Source organism: Eretmochelys imbricata, chromosome 10 (genome assembly GCF_965152235.1).
Source record: "Eretmochelys imbricata isolate rEreImb1 chromosome 10, rEreImb1.hap1, whole genome shotgun sequence".
Classification (NCBI taxonomy): domain Eukaryota; kingdom Metazoa; phylum Chordata; order Testudines; family Cheloniidae; genus Eretmochelys; species Eretmochelys imbricata.
Genome location: NC_135581.1, coordinates 23,025,959 through 23,047,500, shown reverse-complemented (window position 1 = coordinate 23,047,500; position 21,542 = coordinate 23,025,959). Strand labels below are relative to the sequence as shown.

The window sequence follows — 21,542 nt, the reverse complement described above, 5'->3', positions numbered from 1 at the left end:
TATAAAATTAATCACTCATTTAGGAGGAGAGGTTACTTTTATAGCTCTGCTAGTCACACTTTGCTCCCGGCTGTTCAGCTAAAGGGGCAGCCAAACTACCCAATACTCAGGGAACGTTCTATCATGCCAAACAAAGATCCAGGCAGTCCTCCTTCCTTCTCCCTAGCCTTATTCTTACTCACTGGCCTTTGCTGGCCTGTGATACAAGGGTCAAACAATTAGAGCCACCTAATAGTCTAGGAGTAACTACTGAGATTGTAACTTAGCATGGTTGACTTGGAGTCCCCCTGTTCCAGTTGTGATTGTGACCTCTCTCCCCAACCCTATCCCTTAACCCCGAGTCTCATGCCACACTGAACAAATACCTGTACTCACCCTTTGAGCTCATTAACCATTGACCAGAACCAATTATTGCCTGAGAGGTCCACACTCCCTCAGTGGAGACAAGAGAGTTTTGCTTGAAGTGTGCTAGGCTGGTTTGAGCGGATTAAGGCCCCATGGAAGTGGGCCCATTCCTGCCAGGCATCGAGCACCCGCAGCTCTCATTGAGATCCATGTTTTACAGGATTGGACTGACAGGGCCAAATTCTCCACTCACTCTGTGCTGATGTAAATCTGGAGTGGCTCTTTTACACCAGCATAGCTGACAGCAGGATATGATCCATAATCTTTATGGTAATTGAAACGTAAGTAATGGGTCAGATTAACCACCCCCCTTGGACTGCAAGCATGGACAGTGCCTACAGACAACGCCCTATATCCCTGCCTGGGGCCCCTCCGGATTATTGCAACATCAAATCACACAGACCTTAGGCTAAACTCCCATTGACCTCAAGGATCAAGCCCTTCACAACACCACTTTATCATCCTAGTCCCTATGTTACACAATTAGACTGAATAACGAACAGAGCAAGAGAGTGAAGCCATCCTCTCCCTGCCCCCCAAAAACAAAGATGTGTGAGAGCAAATGGTGAGTGGAGGCTCCCAAGACACCCTTTACATTTAACAAATCCGTTTACAGGGATCTTTCATCTCAATTCTGGAGGCTGGAAGAGAATCTCAACACGAGATCATGCCAGCAGTACTCAAACCCATCAGCCAGTGCTTTATGACAATGCTAACTGCTAATCCAAACATTCCACTTTGGGTCCTCAGCTATATACCATGTGAAAGTGTCATTCTCCTATTTTATTAAAATTAATACAGAGTAATGAAACTCTGAGACATTTAAAATTATTACATGTAAAGTAGCACCTCATACATTTTTCCAGCCTTTTAAAATGGTTAGTTAAATAGATATTTATTTTGGAAAGAATTAAAAATAAATAAATGAATATATTTTTACATCCTAAACACTGAACTGATTTGAAAGGTAGCTACAGTACACCATTCTCTCTCCTCTCTGCCTCTCCAAAGAATTCTCATAGGGACAAATTGAGCCAAACCTCAACTCTGATATAGCTCAAATGAATGCAAAAGAGTTACGCCAGGGATTAATTTGGCCAACATCTATTCAGCATATTAAATAAATAGATACTCATCATTTTCCAGCTGTGTGATATAGGAAACCAGATATTTTGCAACAAGTAAAAGAAATTGTGGTCACCTTTGCACTATTGCTTTAAAGTGATTTAGCATGATCTCACACAGCAATTGTAATATGATTACATTAGAGCTATAACTATGAATAGATATTTAAGTCTTTCCTGTTACAGCTCATGACTAATTCTGGAACAATTTTAAAAGTATTTATCATGATCCTGAACACTGCACATGCTCCGATGAAAACAAACATTAAGCATTGGGCAACTACATTGCAAGGAATAACCACTATTTAATCTTATATATGTGCAAGCTTTACAATGGCACTCACCACCATAGTATTTGAGCCCTTCACTCACACTAGCTATAATTAATTCTCCAGGGGACTAAGGGAGGGAAATAGTATGAGCCTTATTTTACAGATGGATAATTGAGACACAGAAAGCTTGAGTAACTTGCCCAAAGCTACAAAGGAAATTTGTGACCGGGTAGAAACAGAATCCAGCAAGAAGTCAGCAGGTTAATAATGGGTAGATTTGAGCAGCAGTCAGGAGTAGCTGATTTTCTTTATTTAAAAAAAATACTTTCAAATGATTTGGAACCATGTGTGCAAAAACTGACCTACAAATCCATATAATCTTGTTGCTGTTACCCATATCCTCCTTCCTTCCCATTGTTTGTTACGCTTTTTTGCTATACCTTGTTTCAATTTAGATTGCAAGTTTTCCAGGGCAGTGATCACGTTTTCCTCTGTTTGTATAGTACCTAGCACAATGGAGCCCTGATTCTGCCTGGGACCTCTCAATGATTACCAAAAAGAAAAGGAGTACTTGTGGCACCTTAGAGACTAACCAATTTATTTGAGCATAAGCTTTCGTGAGCTACAGCTTACTTCATCGGATGCATACTGTGGAAAATACAGAAGATGTTCTTATACATACAAACCATGAAAAAATGGGTGTTTACCACTACAAAATAGATAAGCTATTGCCAACAGGAGAGTGGGTTTGTGTGTGTGGAAAGCGGGGCGGGGGGAGAAAACCTGGATTTGTGCTGGAAATGGCCCAACTTGATTATCATACACTTTGTAAGGAGAGTGATCACTTTAGATAAGCTATTACCAGCAGGAGAGTGAGGTGGGGGGAGAGAAAACCTTTTGTAGTAGTAAACACCCATTTTTTCATGGTTTGTATGTATAAGAACATCTTCTGTATTTTCCACAGTATGCATCCGATGAAGTGAGCTGTAGCTCACGAAAGCTTATGCTCAAATAAATTGGTTAGTCTCTAAGGTGCCACAAGTACTCCTTTTCCTTTTGCGAATACAGACTAACACGGCTGTTACTCTGAAACCTGTCAATGATTACCACAATCCTAATCTTAATAAATAAGAAGATCATCCTATGCCTCTTGAATCCCCGATGAGTTCGCACCCTTCCTACTGAGGCTTTGTTCCTATGGAACGATTAAAAGGGACAACAACATTAGGATATTAACCTTCCTTTCTGGGAGTCATGGACTACTTGTGTGAAACACATCATAGCACCAAATGGTTGGTTATTCCACTAAAGAACATGAGGTGGATGTTTTATAAAGAAGGCTTACCTCAAAACTCATGCTGTGTGCTAAGCAGAGCTTCCGCATCAGTTCAGCCACCTCTTCTCCTGTGGACGGCTTCTCATTTTCTTCCCTTTCATACAGCATATTACTTACATAGAGATCACTGGAGTCCACTGGAAACACATGGAAAAAAAACAACTATGCAGCAGTCGATATTTTCTGTGACCAACACTAAATCCCAGGGAATCTTATGCTCGGAGGCTATGTCTTCCCTGCCAAAAAAGGTGGGTTTTTACTGCGGGATAATTAATATGTATGTAAAATCCTAGTGTAGAGAAGGCACTGTCGTTTTGCAAGTTAAATAAATAAGGTCTACCATAGACAGGGATATAGCACTGATCTTGCCCAGCTACCTCACATTAAAAACTACCGTGCTTTGTCACCACTAAGATTTTACAGAGGACAGCTAACAAGTATTAGTTAAACCACAGTAAAAACACACCTTTTTTGGCAGTGAGGACAACACCTACAGCTTCAGTTCAGCAAAATTCTAAAATATATGCTAAATTGAAGTCAACGGATGTGCTTGCATGCTTAAAAGTAAGCATGTGTTTAAGTACGCTGCCTAAGGGAGCATGTAACCTGCAAGGAAAAGTCATAGAAAGACATGGAACAAACAAGACACACATGAAACAAAAACCAACCACATACTCTCCTTCCCACACCTTGCCTGCCTGTTTTCATCGCTCCCCATCTACTTATGTCTTGTTACTGCCCCGATCCTCCATTTCTGAACTCCCAGTCAACTCAACTGGAATGTTGGGTGCCAAAGAGACATGTTTGGACTCTTACTATAAACTCTTAGGGGCCTTGTCTTCTTATGTCAGCATATGTATATGAATATTCTGAGAAATTAGGATTTATTTTTAAAAGAGAATAATTTACAGGGAAATATACACCAGTAAAATAAGAAGTTTCACCATTTAGGTCTCCACTCCTTACTTAGGCAAACTTCCCATTGACTTCCCATTGATTCGTTCTGCTAATGAAGACAGGCCCAGGGAGATGAGGGAATGGATGGAAACAGGGGCTCTACTTGGCATATTCCTTTGAAGACCATTGGAATTTCTAATATTTTAGGCACCATACACTGGGGAAAGCTAAGCATCACACTCTGCCACTGCAGGGGGAATATGTGCATCGGGGAGGGCCTGAATCAGTGCTACAGATCCAGGGTTAGGAAAGACACAGAACAGGAGCCAGCCATGGAGGAATTCAGATCTGCAAGCTCTCACTTGTGGATACCAGCCTCACCATTTTTGGAGACTCACTTTCTTCCAGATCTATAGAACCTCAGGGCCCTGTCTCCCAGAGCAGGCAATTGGCAACAGCCCAAGATCCACAGATATAGTCTCCCGTTCCATGCCTTTTAGCACGTGAAAGGAAAGATCTGGTAAAAAGGGAGTTCCTACAGGCAGACGGAAGGGCAAGAGGCAGCCCATATACTTTTTTTTCCACCTCTCCCCAGGAAATCACTAATTGCTGTTACTGGAAATATCAAGTAACCTGTTTTGTACAACATCTCTGCTTCCACTTGAAGTAGTTTCAGTGAGGACTGTGTCTGTGTCTTCGCTCCACTGCCCTTCCTAGAGAAAGGTGTAACAAGACTGGATTCAGTGCATTTGGCCTCTGCCAGGATTCCATCCTTAAAGCTCTGAGCGCATTCCAGTTTGGAGGACAGGATCTGCTGCTGTGACTGAGAGAAACAAACATTTCAGAAAAACTCTTTGCAACCTCTGTCCATTCACACAATCTCTTCTGGGAAACACAGAGGACCCAAGCTCTGCGACATTCCTGTCTCGACCTGTTGCGATTCCTAGAGAAGGATACATTAATAAGGTCCCAATTTCCGACCTGCACTTCCCTTTTCTGAAATGGAATTCACATGAACTTTCATTATGAACTGGACTCATTTCATTTTATTCCATAAGGCACCAATTTTACCAGGTCTACTTTGCCAGCAAAGGTTTGAGTACAACAAAAAGCTATTCATGTCAAAGAGCTGACAGCTGGCTCGTACAGTAGGTGTGGTTGACTTATTTCTGTTGCTAGTGTTTGTAAAAAACAGACATGAACACTGATTGTGCTTGGGAAAGCCTTGAGTTTTTAAAACAACTTTTAGTGATTTTTCCAAAAACATGACATTTAGCTCACATACACCTCTTTTTATCCACAGCTTTCTATTTTTCTCCTCCAATTTTAGTTTTAAACCACCTCTTTAAGCATCATACATTTGGAGGGGTGGAGGATTAGCTAACCCATGAGTTTTAACCAAGCCAGTCCCTCCATACATTGCTGTCTGCTAATCAGTTATGTGATTAATGACTCAGTAAAAGAAGATCAGTAAAATACATGTATTCATTGCCAGAAGAGCTCAGAATCCATTTTAAAACTGTCTGCTACTCAAGTTATTTAAGTGTTGCCATTCCAAAGAACCATTCTCAGCTGCGTAGAGATAGAATGTAGTCAAAAAGCCAGGTGGATGTAGTGACTGAATCAGGAGTCCAGAAGACCCTTATTACACTCCCCGCCCAGGGGGAATGGTGTGTTATGAATGAGGCTGGGATCTGCTCATTGAACAGTGAGGATAAAAAAATAAATACTGACCAGCTGCCTCATTTGCTACTTAAAAACTAGGGAGATGGGCGCTCAGAAAAACCTCAGACAGACATATCGAAAGGTTGACTATGCATTGTCCAACCTGTGCATTAAATGATGAAGAAAGCCTGACAATACAGTCGATTGTGATTGTGCCATTAAAGATATTACTGTAATGCATACATGCAAGGGGGCCGAATTAAAGTTGCATGAGCATAAAGGAACATGCTGTATTTGTCACATAACGTTCATCAAATACAACAGCAAATCTCAGCAAAAACAAAGGAAACTGATACAACCGCATTTGCTCCAACTCCTCAGACAGAGACAAACACCTACAAGATCTCTATCAAGCATTCTTAAAACTACAATACCCACCTCCTGAAGTGAAGAAACAGACTGACAGAGCCAGAAGAATACCCAGAAGTCACCTACTACAGGACAGGCCCAACAAAGAAAATAACAGAACACCACTAGCCATCACCTTCAGCCCCCAACTAAAGCCTCTCCAGCACATCATCAAGGATCTACAACCTATCCTGAAGGACGACCCATCACTCTCACAGATCTTGGCAGACAGGTCAGTCCTTGCTAACAGACAGCCCCCCAACCTGAAGCAAATAGTCACCAGCAACCACACACCACACAACAGAACCACTAACCCAGGAACCTATCCTTGCAACAAAGCCCATTGCCAACTGTGTCCACATATCTATTCAGGGGACACCATCATAGGGCCTAATCACATCAGCCAGAATATCAGAGGCTCGTTCACCTGCACGTCTACCAATATGATATATGCCATCATGTGCCAGCAATGCCCCTCTGCCATGTAAATTGGTCAAACCGGACAGTCTCTACGTAAAAAAATAAATGGACACAAATCAGACGTCAAGAATTATAACATTCAAAAACCAGTCGGAGAACACTTCAATCTCTCTGGTCACTCGATTACAGACCTAAAAGTGGCAATACTTCAACAAAAAACCTTCAAAAACAGACTCCAACGAGAGACTGCTGAATTGGAATTAATTTGCAAACTGGATACAATTAACTTAGGCTTGAATAGAGACTGGGAGTGGATGGTTCATTACACAAAGTAAAACTATTTCCCCATGTTTATTTCTCCCCCCCCCCCCCCCCGACATTCCTCAGACGTTCTTGTCAACTGCTGGAAATGGCCCACCTTGATTAGCACTACAAAGAGCTTCCCTCCCCCCCAACCCCCCCGCTGATAATAGCTCACCTTAAGTGATCACTCTCTTTACAGTGCGTATGGTAACACCCATTGTTTCATGTTCTCTGTGTATATAAATCTCCCCACTGTATTTTCCACCGAATGCATCCAATGAAGTGAGCTGTAGCTCACGAAAGCTTATGCTCAAATAAATTGGTTAGTCTCTAAGGTGTCACAAGTACTCCTTTTCATTTTGCGAATACAGACTAACACAGCTGCTACTCTGAAACCTATAAACCTAATGACTATCTAACATGGTTTTATTTCTGAGGATTTAAGGAGGGATGTACATACATAAAGTGTAATTGGGCCTGAGTAACTTTTATTTCAATAATCAGAAACATTTTGATTAGCAGAAACACACATCACTAAATATATTTGACATCAGGATGTGGTTATAAATACTTAGCAGGCCTGGCACTTTTTAATCACTTCAGGAAAATAGCAAGGACTCCTGTTAGGACCACAACCAATCCCCCAATACTTACCAGCATGTCAGGCAGAGCTATGGACTGCAGGGAAATAAAACCTGAATACCGGTGAGAACACAGGTTTAAGTCTTTTGTCTTCAAAACAAGAGGGCCTTTCCGCTGATATTTGGTTGGGCATTTTCCCAGAATATCCATCTAATAACAAACATACAAAACCAATAAAGCTACGTATACTCACACACAACACAAACAGACTATATCGATCATTACGGCAATTAACTATAATTGCTTTCCTGAAGTAGCAAAGGCTCAGGGAACTGAACTGTCCCTTGCAGTGTATTAGCTTTGCCACAGATACCATGGGCAGGCACATGCATTTAAAATGGCCTGGTGAGATGATCTTGCATTTTAAAAGTCGGATTGGAGGGTTTAACTTCAATCTGAAAGATTTTTAATTACATAATTGCTTAAACGCATATTACATATTGCTCCACTTGTTTTGTACCTTAAGCCCTGATTCAGAAAAACATTCCCACTCAGGACATGACTTAACCCAGAGGTGGGCAAACTATGGCCCGCGGGCCACATCTGGCCTGCGAGTCCCTCCTGTCTGGCCCCTGAGTTCCTGGCCCGGCAGGCTAGCCCCCGGACCCTCCTATGCTGGCCCCCCTCCCCGCAGCCTCAGCGTGCCATGCCGCCGGCGCAATGCTCTGGGCGGCCGGGCAGCACAGTTGCAGAGCTGCAGCCTGACCCGGTGCTCTGGGCAACGCGGCTGTAGTGCTGTCAGCCACCGGTGCTCCAGGCAGCGCAGTAAGGGGGCAGGGAGCAGGGGGGTTGGATAGAGGCAGGGGAATTCGGGGGCGTGGTCAGGGGTGTGGATAGGGGTCAGGGCGGTCAGAGGGCGGGGAACAGGTGGGGTTGAATGGGGCAGAGGTCCTGGGGGGCAGTCAGGAATGGGGGAGGTCCAGGGGTGGTCAGGGGACAGGGAGCAGGGGGGGTTGGATGGGGCAGGAGTCCCGGGGGAGCCATGAGGGGGCAAGAACAGGGGGGTCAGATAGGAGGCAGGGGCTTGGCCACGCCTGGCTGTTTGGGGACACAGCCTCCCCTAACTGACCCTCCATACAATTTTTGAAACCTGATGTGGCCCTCAGGCCAAAAAATTTTCCCACCCCTGACTTAACCACATGTTCAATATTAGGCACATGCTTAGGTGCCATTGAGACTTCATATGGCTGTATTGCTCTCATACAAACCCACTGACTTCACTGAGTTACTCCAGATTTACCTTTGTGCAACACAGCAGAATTTGACCTTATGTTTTCAGACATAGTGTTCAAATGATGCTCAGCTAAGAGCCTTGAAGCCTGATTTTGCAACCCCTTGAAGTCAATGACAGAGCTCCTGTTGTTTTCAGTGGGTGCAGAATCAGGCCCTTGGTGAGGGAAGTCTGCACTTTGCCCACAGAATAGGTACAGCACAAGTCTCCTTCCATGACTCTACCCTGCTCTGCTCTGGAGCAAAAAGGAGCCACCTTCCGGGGTAGCAGAGTAGTAGTTGAGCCAGCTCTGCTTAGACTTCCAACAAGAATGCCGAGAAGAGCCAATTTTACGATGTGTCCACTTAGAAACATAGTGAGACCATGAGAGGCTGCTGACTGGCCATGAAGCAGCAACAACTTTTGGTCATTTTAAAAGGAGATAGCTAAAAGCCAGCAACGCTCACCTCTTCAACAGTTCCACTGCCAGCAGCTGCAGGTGATGTCTGAAGAACGCTGAGAATGCCCCGCTTGATGTTCAGCACCCAGGCCTGTTCGCACTGCTGGGGGCAGATCTTCAGAATTTTCCCATCGTGGAAAGAAAATTGAAGTGGATTCTGCTCTAGTACTTCCCTGCAACAAAGGAGTTCACAGCTGCTAGGTTCAGACACTGGCTGCAATGGGAATTTGAGAGCTTTGATGGATGCAGACATTTTGACTTGTTAGCATCCCTCCAATGGGACTGGCTCACTCTGTCACATACCCCCCCACTTTGTAACAGCCCCTCTTATTTCACTTGATCTAGTACACTACAAGTCTTCTAAAAAACCAACTATCAAGTGAATTGCTGTGAAACACAGCCCAGTCCACTTAATTGGGACATAATCAGGACAGCTCCCAAGGAACCCATTTAAGGCTAAGTATACTTGATGGCTACGGCTCTTGCTGAATGGAAGACAGTAATACCACTTAATGGTGAAGACTTGTGGAAATTCAGTGAATCTTGGGCCACGCATGGTGTGTGTGTCACTTACATACTGTCCCTCTGATATCTTGCTGCCCTTTGATAGCTGTAGGACATGCAGAAAGGGGAGGAATGGCTTCCCAACAGACTTCTTGTTAATGGCTCCTTCCATGATGTCTACATATGCCTGGCCACCATAACAGGGGTCATATATATCTGTCCTTGCTGCCAGTGTGGGACAGGCAGCAAACTCAGTCCCTGTCTCAGGGCTTGTCTACATTACCTGCAGGATAGACGGGCAGCGATTTATCACATCTAGTCTAGACGTGATAAATCGACTGCCAAGTGCTCTCCCGTCGACTCCGGTACTCCACCAGAGAGAGAGGCACAAGCGGAGTTGACGAGGGAGCGTCAGCGGTCGACTCACCACAGTGACAACACCGCGGTGAGTAGCTCTCAGTACGTTGACTTCAGCTATGTTATTCACATAGCTAAAGTTGCGTAACTTAGCTCGATCCCCCTTCCCCCAGTGTAGACCAGGCCTCAGGGTAGGTAGTGCTTCTGCCCAATTCCATGGCCATGAGGGGCTCTGTAGGCAGTGCCAGCATTAAAATGCTGACTTCTGTTCATCAGGAATTCCTCTGAACAGGAAAGGAAAGGCCATCCATGTGCAGGGGTGCAGCAGCACCCCCTGACTTAATTCCATCATAGACAGGGTTTACAGTTTTGTTCAATGACTTTCAGCCCTCCCCATTACAAAAATTCTTCCAACGCCACTGTCCATGAGTGTGTCCCAGTGAAGAGGGTTCTACTGTACTCCTATCAAAAGGATTGCTCCTACTGTGGGCGAATCAGTGGAAGACACATTTCATTTGCACCTTCCCTTCCGAATGAACCATTCTCCCCACGACTGAGAGCAAAAAGTCACCTCAGAGAAAAATGTCATTTGCGGAACAACATCCAGATCAAGTTCTCGCCAAGGGAGATGTGGTTGTGTCTAGAGACAGGGTATTTCCCATGGATATGCCTCTGAGTCCCATTCGATTCAGTGGGAGTTGCATGCATGTATGGAGGCCTGGCTAAACCGCAGTATATATACACTGGGCTGAAGAGAATGCTAATAAGGTGTCGCTGTTCTGAATAATTATTTTTAGTAGCCAAGCTTCAGTTAATCCTTTTTTCAGCATTCTGCCATTGCATTTTTGGCTTCTCTGCAGAGAATAATAGACACAACAGCTCTTATCTCTCCAGAAATCCCCACAGCCAGCATTCCAGAGGAAGGTGCATCTGTGCCTGAAACTATCTGAACTCCAGTGTCAATGCTCATATTGTGGAACAAAAGCTTTTCCTAATGAATATTTTTAAAAGCAATGCATTTACTCAAAACGTGCTCTTTCTGACCCTCTGTATTGAACTGATTATATTTTTGTGGGCCTGGTGCAGATCTCTGTGTTGTTTAAAGGCTGGGAATCCAAGCAGAGGGACAATACAGGGAGATTAGCCAGCTCAGCCTACCAGACAACAAAACAGCTTTTCTTGATGATGCAAGAAACATCAGCTCTCTGGGAAAATACCACCCCTCCAAGGCTTGTAAGGGTCTTATTGTATAGTCATCCCCACCCCATAAGTGTCTGTACATTAGTTATCCAGAGGGCTGCCCAGTAACAGCATGCTATGAATGAGCTACTAAGAAATATACAAGGAAGAAACTGACATTTGGAAAATAATAAATATCCTTTAAATATTCTGGAAGGCTACAAAGCATATTTTCATCATACAAAATATAACCTACTCCAAGATTATACCTTAAGTGTCAGGTTTTCAAAACCTCAGCAGCCCAGGGCCTAGATGTTCATGAAACTATCAAAACTGTGAACAAGATCAGGTATCGCTATATGAAAGTAACCAGTTAGGTGTCTGATGTTTTGCACAGCCAATTGTGGTAATCATCCAATGAATGTACAGTTTTTACACAAAAATCCCAAAGAGATCTTTTTTAACCACATGGCCCTTAACTATTGTTAACAATGCTGTAATCCTGACCAATGCTTGCTCGACAGCTAAAAAGTAAATGAAAGAGGAAACACAGAGAATGGTAATATGATGCTGCTAAAGAAAGTTTCTAAAGAAAGGAACTGAGCCAGATCAGAAGCCATGTTACCTTAAACTGTCCATTTCCTTCAGAGACTCCTCTCTGGATGTCAGGGTCGTCTTAATCTGTACATCTTGCAACTAGGAGGGAAAATAACCGTGTGGCAAACACCACTGTCAACAGGAACTTGTGGACTTTAATTCACACAAGAACAATGAAATACAAAATAGAACACAAAGCACTGGCCCAATTCTCCAGCCCTTATTCAGGTAAGTCAACGCTACTCCCACACAAGCAGATTCACTGAACCCAGGTGGACAACTCACAAGTCAGATTAATTCCCCAAACTGCTTGCTTGATATTTACCCCCATGAATAAGGGTTGCAGATCAGGCCTTACAGGGCATGTCTAACCTGCATCTGGGAGCAAGCCTCCCAGCCTGGGTGAGACTAATGTATGCATGATACATTTTGATTTCAGACAGAAAAGGAAAAGCTAGAGCTTGGCTACACGCAATGCCTTGAACAAAATACTTGATAAATACACCATGAACTGAATCAGGGACCTTCAGAGCTAACAGCACAAGCTGCAGCTTTAGCTAAAGCTTTGCAGTTGGGGATCTAACAGGCTCGTATCCTGTTTGGATCAGATACAGCAGGGGAACAGTAACACCCAGCGGGTTAAACGCTACCTATTGTCTGAGCCTTCTTTGGTGCAATATTACACTTCCCCCATTGTTTTTACTTTTACAGCAAAATGTGTTAGGCTGCATTTCCCATGCTTGGGGGATTTGTGTGTCTTCTACAGCAGTTGCAAGCAGATGCTATGGGTAGGCCAGTGAGAAAACGGTGTGTGAAGCTATTGTAACTCACTATCACCTTACAGTGTATCCCATGGCACAGAGTACACAGCAGATAGAAGTATCAGTAAGTCAACCAGTTACCACCAAAAACAATTATAGGTCTAATTCTGAGCACTCACATTCTGGGCACCTTCCCAGTTAGGATGGGGCATTGACCAGATCAGGCACGGGGATAGACACCTCTAGAGCCCTTGGTCAGAGGAAGAAGAATCCAGACTCTCCTCTCCCAAGCACCCTGTGGCCCAAGTTAGTGTGGGGGGAGTGGGTGTGGTGGCCACATATCTTCCCACTTATCTGGCTGGTTCAGGGGCTGCAGGGAGACACTACTGGCTCCTGGTCTGCTGGGTATTATGCAAGCACCCAGCCTTTAGCCTAGCTCAAGGGGGGGAAGAGGTATGGCTTGGGTTGGTTGCTGGACTTCCTAGGTGTCTGGGGATTTGGCCGGTTTCTGTTTGGGGTCAGGAAGGAATTGACCCAAATGGCAGAACTGGCAGTCCACATGGTGACTTGTTTATCTAGCAGCCTCTCAGCACCCAAGAGGCTGAACCAGCGTCACTGTTTATTTTGGTTTTAATGTTTGTTGCAGATTCTAAAAGAGCGGCCAGTGAAGATAGTTTTGGCAGGAAATGCCAAGTTATAAGCGGGCCTGAATCAAGAGAGCACTGGAAGACACTGGGCCTCGTTCTTGGTGTTGCAGGGTGGTGGTGTAGGCTTGAGCATCTCAGGCAGCTCAAAGACCCCTCCTCTGGACCCTTATCCATCAAGTGAGGTAGGCAGGGGATCATGGCAGCTCCAGCCACTTCCCTTTATTCAGTTGGCATGGATGGGGTAGAAGTAGCTTCCCCTTATTCTCTTGAAGTCTGCTTGGGTACGGCCCTGGACCAGTTCCTGCTGGTAATTTTGTAGGGAGCTGCTCAATCCCCATGTCTTTTGTTAGATATGTTAATAAAGTTGCAGTCTCCACTTGAAGCACATTTTTGTGCCTTCTTCCAATGTCTGGGTCAGTGAAAGCACAGATATGCCATAAAAGCACTTTATATTATTCCAGTCACACACCCCTGAATACAGAATCTTCCCCCAAATCATGCCCACAAGGACCTAGGTGCTCAGATAACTGTGTGACTGTGTAAAACAAGAATATTGAGAAGATATTATCTGAGCAAGGGCATGTGCACAGGGGTCATGAATAAACCAGACGTCATATACACATCAAAGCATGGGCCTTCCCCTGACCTAAAGGCTCACCCTAGAGTCTCTGTGGGTCTTTGTGCCCAGAATCTATGAATTAACCTCTGTGAGTCTAAAACGAAGCCAGAATTGGTACCAGCAATTAATTTCTCCATGCTCCCCCTGCTGGGCATCAATGCATAATGTCCAGCCAGAATTTGGCCTGGATAAAGCATCCAATCTGAGTCCTTGGGCTGCTGCTCCGTTTAAGTCAGTGACAATTTACCGATTGAGTTCAATGGGAGCATTATGTGACCCAGTGAATTTTATACTGTGCTAGCCCTGCCTTATTCCCAACAGATCCCAAACCTTTCAGAAGTTCTCTCTCAAAGAAAGAACCAGGGATATTTTTAACTTGTTGATACAGATCTGAAAGTGATTAAAAATCACCTTAGTTTCTTTCAAGGGCATCGACTTCATGTCCTCTTTCACTTCTCATGGCACAACAGTAAAGCAGCAGTTTTACTCAGGGAAGGGAATGATTTATGTAACTTAGCTTCAGATTAAGTGGTAAAGAACTTTAAAGGCTGTGATGCATCCAAGCAATTCTGCAACTCTAATTATTAGTCCTAGGGATTTGTTTACTTGCAGGTAAACCAAATATTTTGAATGGAGCAGTCACCCTGTGGAGGGGTATTATCCTGTGTTAATTAATTGCAGTCAGTCATGGAGGCACTTGTTGAACTCATGACAATACTCACTTTTAAGACCATATGGCACTTTCCTAGGGCTTCAATGATCACTGTGCTTTCCAGAGACATACCACTCCTTTTGTAGATGCTTCCCTGCAGGAATGTATTGGTGGCTGTTGAATACCTATAGCTATATCTGGATCCTCTGGGGAAATTCAGCCCACTGTGTTCTAGGAAACAAACAAACAAACCAAAAACCTGTGTGCGCACTTCTATATTTTATCAGCAAATCAAGAGACTGTTGGTAGATTTAGGCACCTAAGCAAGTGGCCAGATTATCAGAAGAACTCTGCTTCCAATTAGGCTCATAATGTACGTGGCCAGATTTTCAGTAGTATGAAGCCCCCAGGAGCTCCTGCATGGAGGGCACAGAGAAGAGGAGTGCCCTCCTTCCCATGGCACACTCATACAGGGCCCAGCCACAATGTGGCCCATAACACTGAAGGCCCTGTAGTGTTAAGAGTCTGCCCTACCACAAGCAGGGTGGGGCAGGAGTGTTGTGACACAGCAGTCTTCCCACCACCCAAGCTGGATATTTTGATGACAGCAACATGAGACAACCAAGACTTTACAATTCTCCAGGTACATTTCACACATGTAAAAACTTCCCATCTGTCAGGGTAGTTAAGCACTGGAACAAATGACCTAGGGAGGTTGTGGACACTCCATCACTGGAGATTTTTAAAAGCAGGTTAGACAAACACCTGCCACCAATGGTCTAGTTATGACTTAGTCCTGGCTTGAGTGCAGGGGGCTGGACTAGATGACCAGTTGAGGTCTCTTGGGGCTGGTCTACACTAATGCTCCCGCCAACTTACCTTCCACCTCTCGGGGTGGTGGCATACAGACGTCGTCGACGGGAGAATGTTCTGCCATCAACTTAGCTTGTCTACACCAGACCTGCTAAATCAACACTGCTGCTTTGATCGCACCAGTGCCGATTTAGCCGGAAGTATAGATAAGCCCTCACAGTCCTACACTTTTATGATTCTATGTGCTGTTAACTGCACATCTGTTATCAGATGGATGATTTCTACGCCCCGGTCTACACTACTAACTCATGTTGGTATAACTGCATTGCTCAAGGGTGTGGAAAATCCACACCCGAGTGACACTATTATACTGACCGATCTCCCATGTACACAGCGCTATGTTGCCAGGAGGGCTTGTCCTATTGACACAGCTACCACCTCTCAGGGCTTGTCTATACTTACAGCCCTGCAGCTGTGTAGGTGGACCAGTGCAGCTGCTCCACTGTCGCACTTAGTGAAGATGCCACCTATGCTGACAGGAGAGCTTCCACTGGCTGAGCGACATAATTACACTGACATAAATGTGTAGTGTAGACCCGGGCGTGGGGAGATGGAGTATCCACACTGATGGGAGAAGCTCTGCCATCAGCATATGTAGTGTCGACACTAAGTGCTACAGCGGCACAGCTGCAGCGCAGTAAGTGTAGACAAGCCCTACGTCAGAACTGCCACTTTGAAATACCACCCTGGAAGGTTTGGGCTGAGGAAAGGAGGGGGAAAGGGAAGGCAGGAGTTCTGTTTGGATTAGGGACACTTGATCAGTTTGGTCCTTTCTATCTTCCACTTGTGGGGATGAAGCTTCTATAAGTTTGTTGAAAGGAAAGGGGCCTGATTTCCTCCTACTGACACAACTGTTGACTGCGGTAACTCTGCTGCTATCAATGAGTGACATTGGTGTAGGAAACAAGTTGGAAATCGTTCCCCGGATCTCCATTGTCCACTTTGGGGTTATACTGTAGTGTAAGAGTCCAGAGGCAAGGCAGAAAAACAACAATTCCATTTATTCGAGACAAATTCAGCTTCATGAACAAGCCAGAAGGAAAGAGAATCCCTGTTCTGTCTAGTCCCAGGGGAAAACCCACCCCTACCCAATCTCCCCAGCAAGTTTTCAGGTTCCAGACACTACAGCCAACACTTTGCCAGACCAAGTTTGCACTGGCTGATCCTAGCTCGAAGCAATGACATGGATGTCAACAGCTACAGCCTTTCACTTCTATCACATGAACTGCATGAGTGATGTGCTGTTCAGCAAAACATACTGCGTGTGTCCCTTGAAGGGGGACAGCATAGAAAGTGTATTTGGAGGTTAGATTTGACCCATAGGGCCAAACGGTGATACAACTTCAGGCTTTTGAAATTTCAGGCATTCCACATTCACTGGAATTCTTTACTGGCCAAAAAAAAAAATCACACAGATTTAGTTCTTTTGCATGTAGCTCAAAAGGGTACATCCCAAGCTCAGGGTAATGTCATACCAGCAGATACAGTCCAATCTTTGTTTTATAATAGTTTGAACCTGACTGTATTCTGCACTGAGCTATTGACTGTATTCTTTTGAGTGGAACCAGCCTTGGAAAATAAATCATGCTTTGAAATATATGCTGTTAGATGTCTTCCTGTCGTGGTGTTCGGTACATCTCTCCCCTAAAAGGGCCCTGGATACTATTAATTAGATGCTGTAAACATGATGGAACCTCTATTTTGCTAAGGATTTCAAGATTTCAAAAGGTAGCCTATTCCCAAATCAGAACCAAAACCAAACATTTCAAAATTTTCTGAACAAAAATTTGGTTTCGGTCAATGAAAACATTTAATTTTGTCAAAATTGAAAGGATTCATTTCATTTTCTATTTTTTAAAATGCTATAATACAAATTTTTTAAAAAATAAAACAAAAAGCCATTTAAAAATGAAAAATCTAACCATTTCGTTTCAACACTGTCAGAATTTTTTCCACTGGTTTTTCCTCTGAACAAAATTTTGGCAAAATCCACATGATTTTACAGGGCATTTTGATTTCAACAGAACTGTATTTTAATAGATTTACAACTGATATGCGAGTTATTTATTAGATAGAATGCTACCCTCCCTTTCAGAAAACGAGAATAGCAGGCAAACACTGAAAAAAGCAAACAGCAAAAGAAGGTAACAGGGCCGGGGTGCTGGAACAATTTGTATAATGGGGATGCTGAGAGCCATTGAATCAAACTGTAAATCCTGTATCTGAGGGAAACTACTTCAAGTGAGGAGGGTGCAGCAGCTCTCCCAGCACCCCTTGTTAAAGCACCTATGGGCCTTTTTAGTGACTATGCAAGGATTAATATGTTTGCTCTATCCTGGAAACATGGAATGTTGCTGCTTTCAAAATGTCTTCATCTAAAGTCTTTTACAGTTACTTGATGAATTATTCAATTTAAATGATCAAGGAGTTTTGATGTAAACTGTGATGTGATTGCATGACGTGGCTTTCAGTCCATGTAATTATCTTCCACTGAATTATAATCAGAGTAATATTGCTTCTTTCACTACAATCCCCTACAAGAAAGGTCATTTAAAACAGCCACTTAATAGTAATGAACTGGCTAGTGCATATGTCCCGTGCTGCCCTTTTCTGAAAAAAAGTCAGAAATGCTAATGTGTGCCATAGACTCTATATTGCTACTGTCAAAGAAGATTCTCCTTTAGTTCAGATGATAGTAAGCTGTGCTTTAAGGGCCGGAGGATCAGAGTAACCATTCCACCAGCATGAGTTCTGGTGGCCAAGGCATGCCACGGTGACACTTATAATGACAGTGGTAAAATCCCTGAAAGATCACAAATTTGTAGCATTATTTAGCTTTGGAACTACTGTAAAGTAGAAGCAGAAGAGTTTGATTAAAACGTTCTCTCTTGCATCAGATTAAGAGGGGGCTGCCTGGGAAAGATGGCCACAACATTTGTCATGCTTACTCTTCATTAGCTCCACCTGCATGCTCACTGGGGAATTGAAAGCCCTTTAAAAAAAAAACAGGTTTTTGTTAGGAATTATGAGGTTGGATTCGAGCTGAGCAATGATGGCTGAGCAAAAAGACACTGAGCCACGCTGGCTGTTCAGGACAGCATACAGGGGGACCTGGGATCGGAGTGCTCTCTGATTCTCCTGTTGTTGTTCTGGAAAGGAGCAGTGCACACTCAAGCACCTGCTGCCAAGGTGAGCAGGAAGCTTTGGTTACTGATGCATGCACACAAGCTAGCTGACCAAGCCTTGAGTCTGTGAAGGACTCCCAGGAGCAATAGCCAGGCTCTGTGGATGGAGTGCTAGGTCTTTCTCCTACCTTGCTACTGTGCAGGTAACGCTGGGATGTGGAAAAAGAGACTCAGGACAGGGCAGGATTTTGTGTTGCATATTTTGGAGCACACTGTAGGCTAGTTTTAACTTTTGTGTGATCCGAGTCCATAGAATGTTAATTTAGAGCAACCCAGTGCAACAGAAGACACAGCCATGCTAGGCAGTTTCCTCCGGGAATATAAATTAGCTCAACAGCAGTAAATCCTAGCTCAGCTATCACTGTCATCCTTCCAATAAAGCAATGCCCACTGAAAAGTCCAGCACGTTACAAACTGCAAAGTCGTGCGTTGTGACTATAAACCTGCTCTGAATACTAGCTTGGCCTTACTCACCAGCACACTCAGTCACACAGGCAGGTTCCGGGCCTAAATTCTCCTGAGATCCTGCAACAACAAATCAGAAATAATTGTAGAAATGCACTAAGAAAAAACCCATGCGCAGCTTCAGTGACTGATACCATAACTGTTCATTTACAATAACACTGAGATTAAAGCAGCAACATACATTGCAAAGTCCTCTAATAGTAATTACTGAAAAGACTTTATTGGGGAAACACCATATACAGCAAGGGACTTGTTATCACACAGTCGTTTTGCAACAATGATTTTGCATTCTTCTCTGGCAAAGGATAAAAGCTCCAACATTTGAACATCATCTCTTTTCTAAATTGGGTAGAAGCCAACATTTTTCACAATATAAAATATTCTTGCAACCCTCAGATCAGAAGCCTTAATGTGTGAGTGACAGTGAAATGGGCCACATAATGGAGTCAGAAGTTCATTCCATGACTGTTTAGTCCAGGCCAGGACTCTGTGTTGTGAGACCCACTGGCACAGGTTCTGCCTAATTATGCTGGCAGCTGGAGAACCAGAGGGACAGTCTGTGTCTGGCTGGCAGTTTCAAGTGAAGAACCACTGTTGTACGCATTACAACCGAGTCTTGTCTCCTCTGTACCACCAGCATTATTCAGGCCTGAGCAGCAAAGTGGAGATCTGTGCACAGTATTAAGAGCTAGGGTTTAGGTGCTGCTGCTTATAGAGATAGGAGTCAAAGTTCTGATGAGGGCTTGAAGTTCATTCAGGGGAGTTCAGCCACAGAGTGGTGGTTTTGGTCCACTTCTGTTGATGTTAAACCATCGGTAACTACGTGCACATTAACACTCATGATTTCCCTTTCTTCCTTCTTCTGCTCTAAAGAGGATAAACACTTTCTGAAAACACAAGCAAATAAATGCAATGACTAACAAGTTTCCTGTTTCTCTCCCATAAGCTGAGAAAAATCCCGTCTTCCACTAGAACTTTTCCAGCATATTTTGACTATCTTGGTTTTTAGTGCTTAAGAGACTAATTGCTCTGGTTAGATGGGTATAAGCAAAGTGCAAGATTCCCCTTTAAAGTTCTGCCATGCCTCATTCTAACCATATCTAAATAAGTGCCTTCTATCCACAACCTGGAAATGTCTTGGGGTTTATATTTTTATTTTCTAGATTCCACAGTCACCATTAATATTTTCAAGGCACGCATTAGACATGCTGCAGCCTTTAGGAAAGAACAAATGACTTCACGGTCAGCCATAAAAAATCCCTCCCCAGAACTCTCAGATCAGGTTTTGTTTTTTAATCTTCTTGACAAACCAAGTATACTTTAGCCTTCTGAATAAAAGGCTCATGGAAGGCTGCTGAAACCCAAAATTGTTCTCCAGCTAAGTTGTCCAAGGTCTGACAAAAATCACATAAAATAGCACTGGACAAGACCTAATAAGCAAAAGGACAAACAAGACATTGTAGGCCAAGTACATCTCTCCTGTCACCCGTGGTGGAGCTGACTGTTGAATAGAAAAGAGATTCTTTTCAAGCTAAATGGTGCCTTGTTATTCTTTTCTATTGGCGGTAATCAGCACAGCATCAGTAAATAGTGCTAACCAACCAGGATTTTTATTTATTTATTTTATTTTTAAAGAAGACTTTTCTAACCATCTAAAGTAAAAAAAACCCTGCGCCCTCTCATGTCTACTCCTTTGCTATAAAGGTGGCTGACACCAAAATTTCTGATAACTCCAAAGTCAGAGGGGTACCAGCATAGCGCACACATAGATAAACAAAACCAAGTAGAGGAGAGATTTGAGAGTATTAAATTACTCTTTATACCCCAGGAGAGGAAACAAACACCACAAACATAAAACAAGAGGCGGGAATAAGAGATAGATTTACCAGAGCAACCTCAGAAATGGTACTCACTGTCTCTTTAAAGCCTTCATATTATTCTTTCATCTAACCTAGCTCTGTAGTTCCCCCGGGGGGGGGGGGGGAGAAGGAGGTATGGGATTTAGAAGGGAAGTGTTCTACAATTTGAAAAATTTTGAGAACCACCAAGTTATTCTATAGCAAAATTACACTAATGTTCTGAGTGTAGCTACCTTTAAATAGAACACATAGCTATGTCATCTTACCCTCATCTTCTGATGCTCTTTGTCCTTTTTGCTTATTACCATCAGCCATTATGTAAGCTGTTCAGGGCAGGCCTCATGGGTGAAATCCTCAGTGGGAGTTTAGCCATTGCGTTCAATGGGGATAGGATTTCAGCCCATGTCTTCCTACATGTCTGTACCATACCGAGCATATTTTGGATACTACTGTAGTGTAAATACATAACAATCCCTTGGTAGATTTGCTCAGGTGGGTATGAAAATGTAATTACGTTTCTTACCAACAGAGGAAAGGAAAGACCTATAGTTAAGGGCCTAATTCTGCCATTCTTGCCCGTACTGGGCAGCACCTAGAAGGATTCTAGGCACTCAGTGAAGGATTCTGCTGCCATATTGCTGAGAATCCAGTCTAAGTAGAAATGGGGTGTCTAACCCAAGGAAGAATCACACTGTATTTTAT

General features: G+C 43.6%; 1 protein-coding gene across 1 annotated transcript in view; it reads right to left on the bottom strand.

Moving 5' to 3' along the window:
* Positions 1 to 15,395, bottom strand: part of LOC144271419 (uncharacterized) — a 139,226-nt gene extending 123,831 nt beyond the window's left edge. Inside the window, exons 1-7 of the mRNA XM_077828763.1 lie at positions 15,338 to 15,395; positions 14,529 to 14,689; positions 11,808 to 11,878; positions 9,150 to 9,315; positions 7,485 to 7,622; positions 4,668 to 4,857; positions 3,147 to 3,274 (exon numbers count right to left, since the gene is read on the bottom strand). Of these exons, the coding sequence (XP_077684889.1) occupies positions 3,147 to 3,274; positions 4,668 to 4,857; positions 7,485 to 7,622; positions 9,150 to 9,315; positions 11,808 to 11,878; positions 14,529 to 14,689; positions 15,338 to 15,395 (912 nt within the window). The remainder of the gene's footprint in view (positions 1 to 3,146; positions 3,275 to 4,667; positions 4,858 to 7,484; positions 7,623 to 9,149; positions 9,316 to 11,807; positions 11,879 to 14,528; positions 14,690 to 15,337) is intronic.
* Positions 15,396 to 21,542: the final 6,147 nt, after the last annotated feature.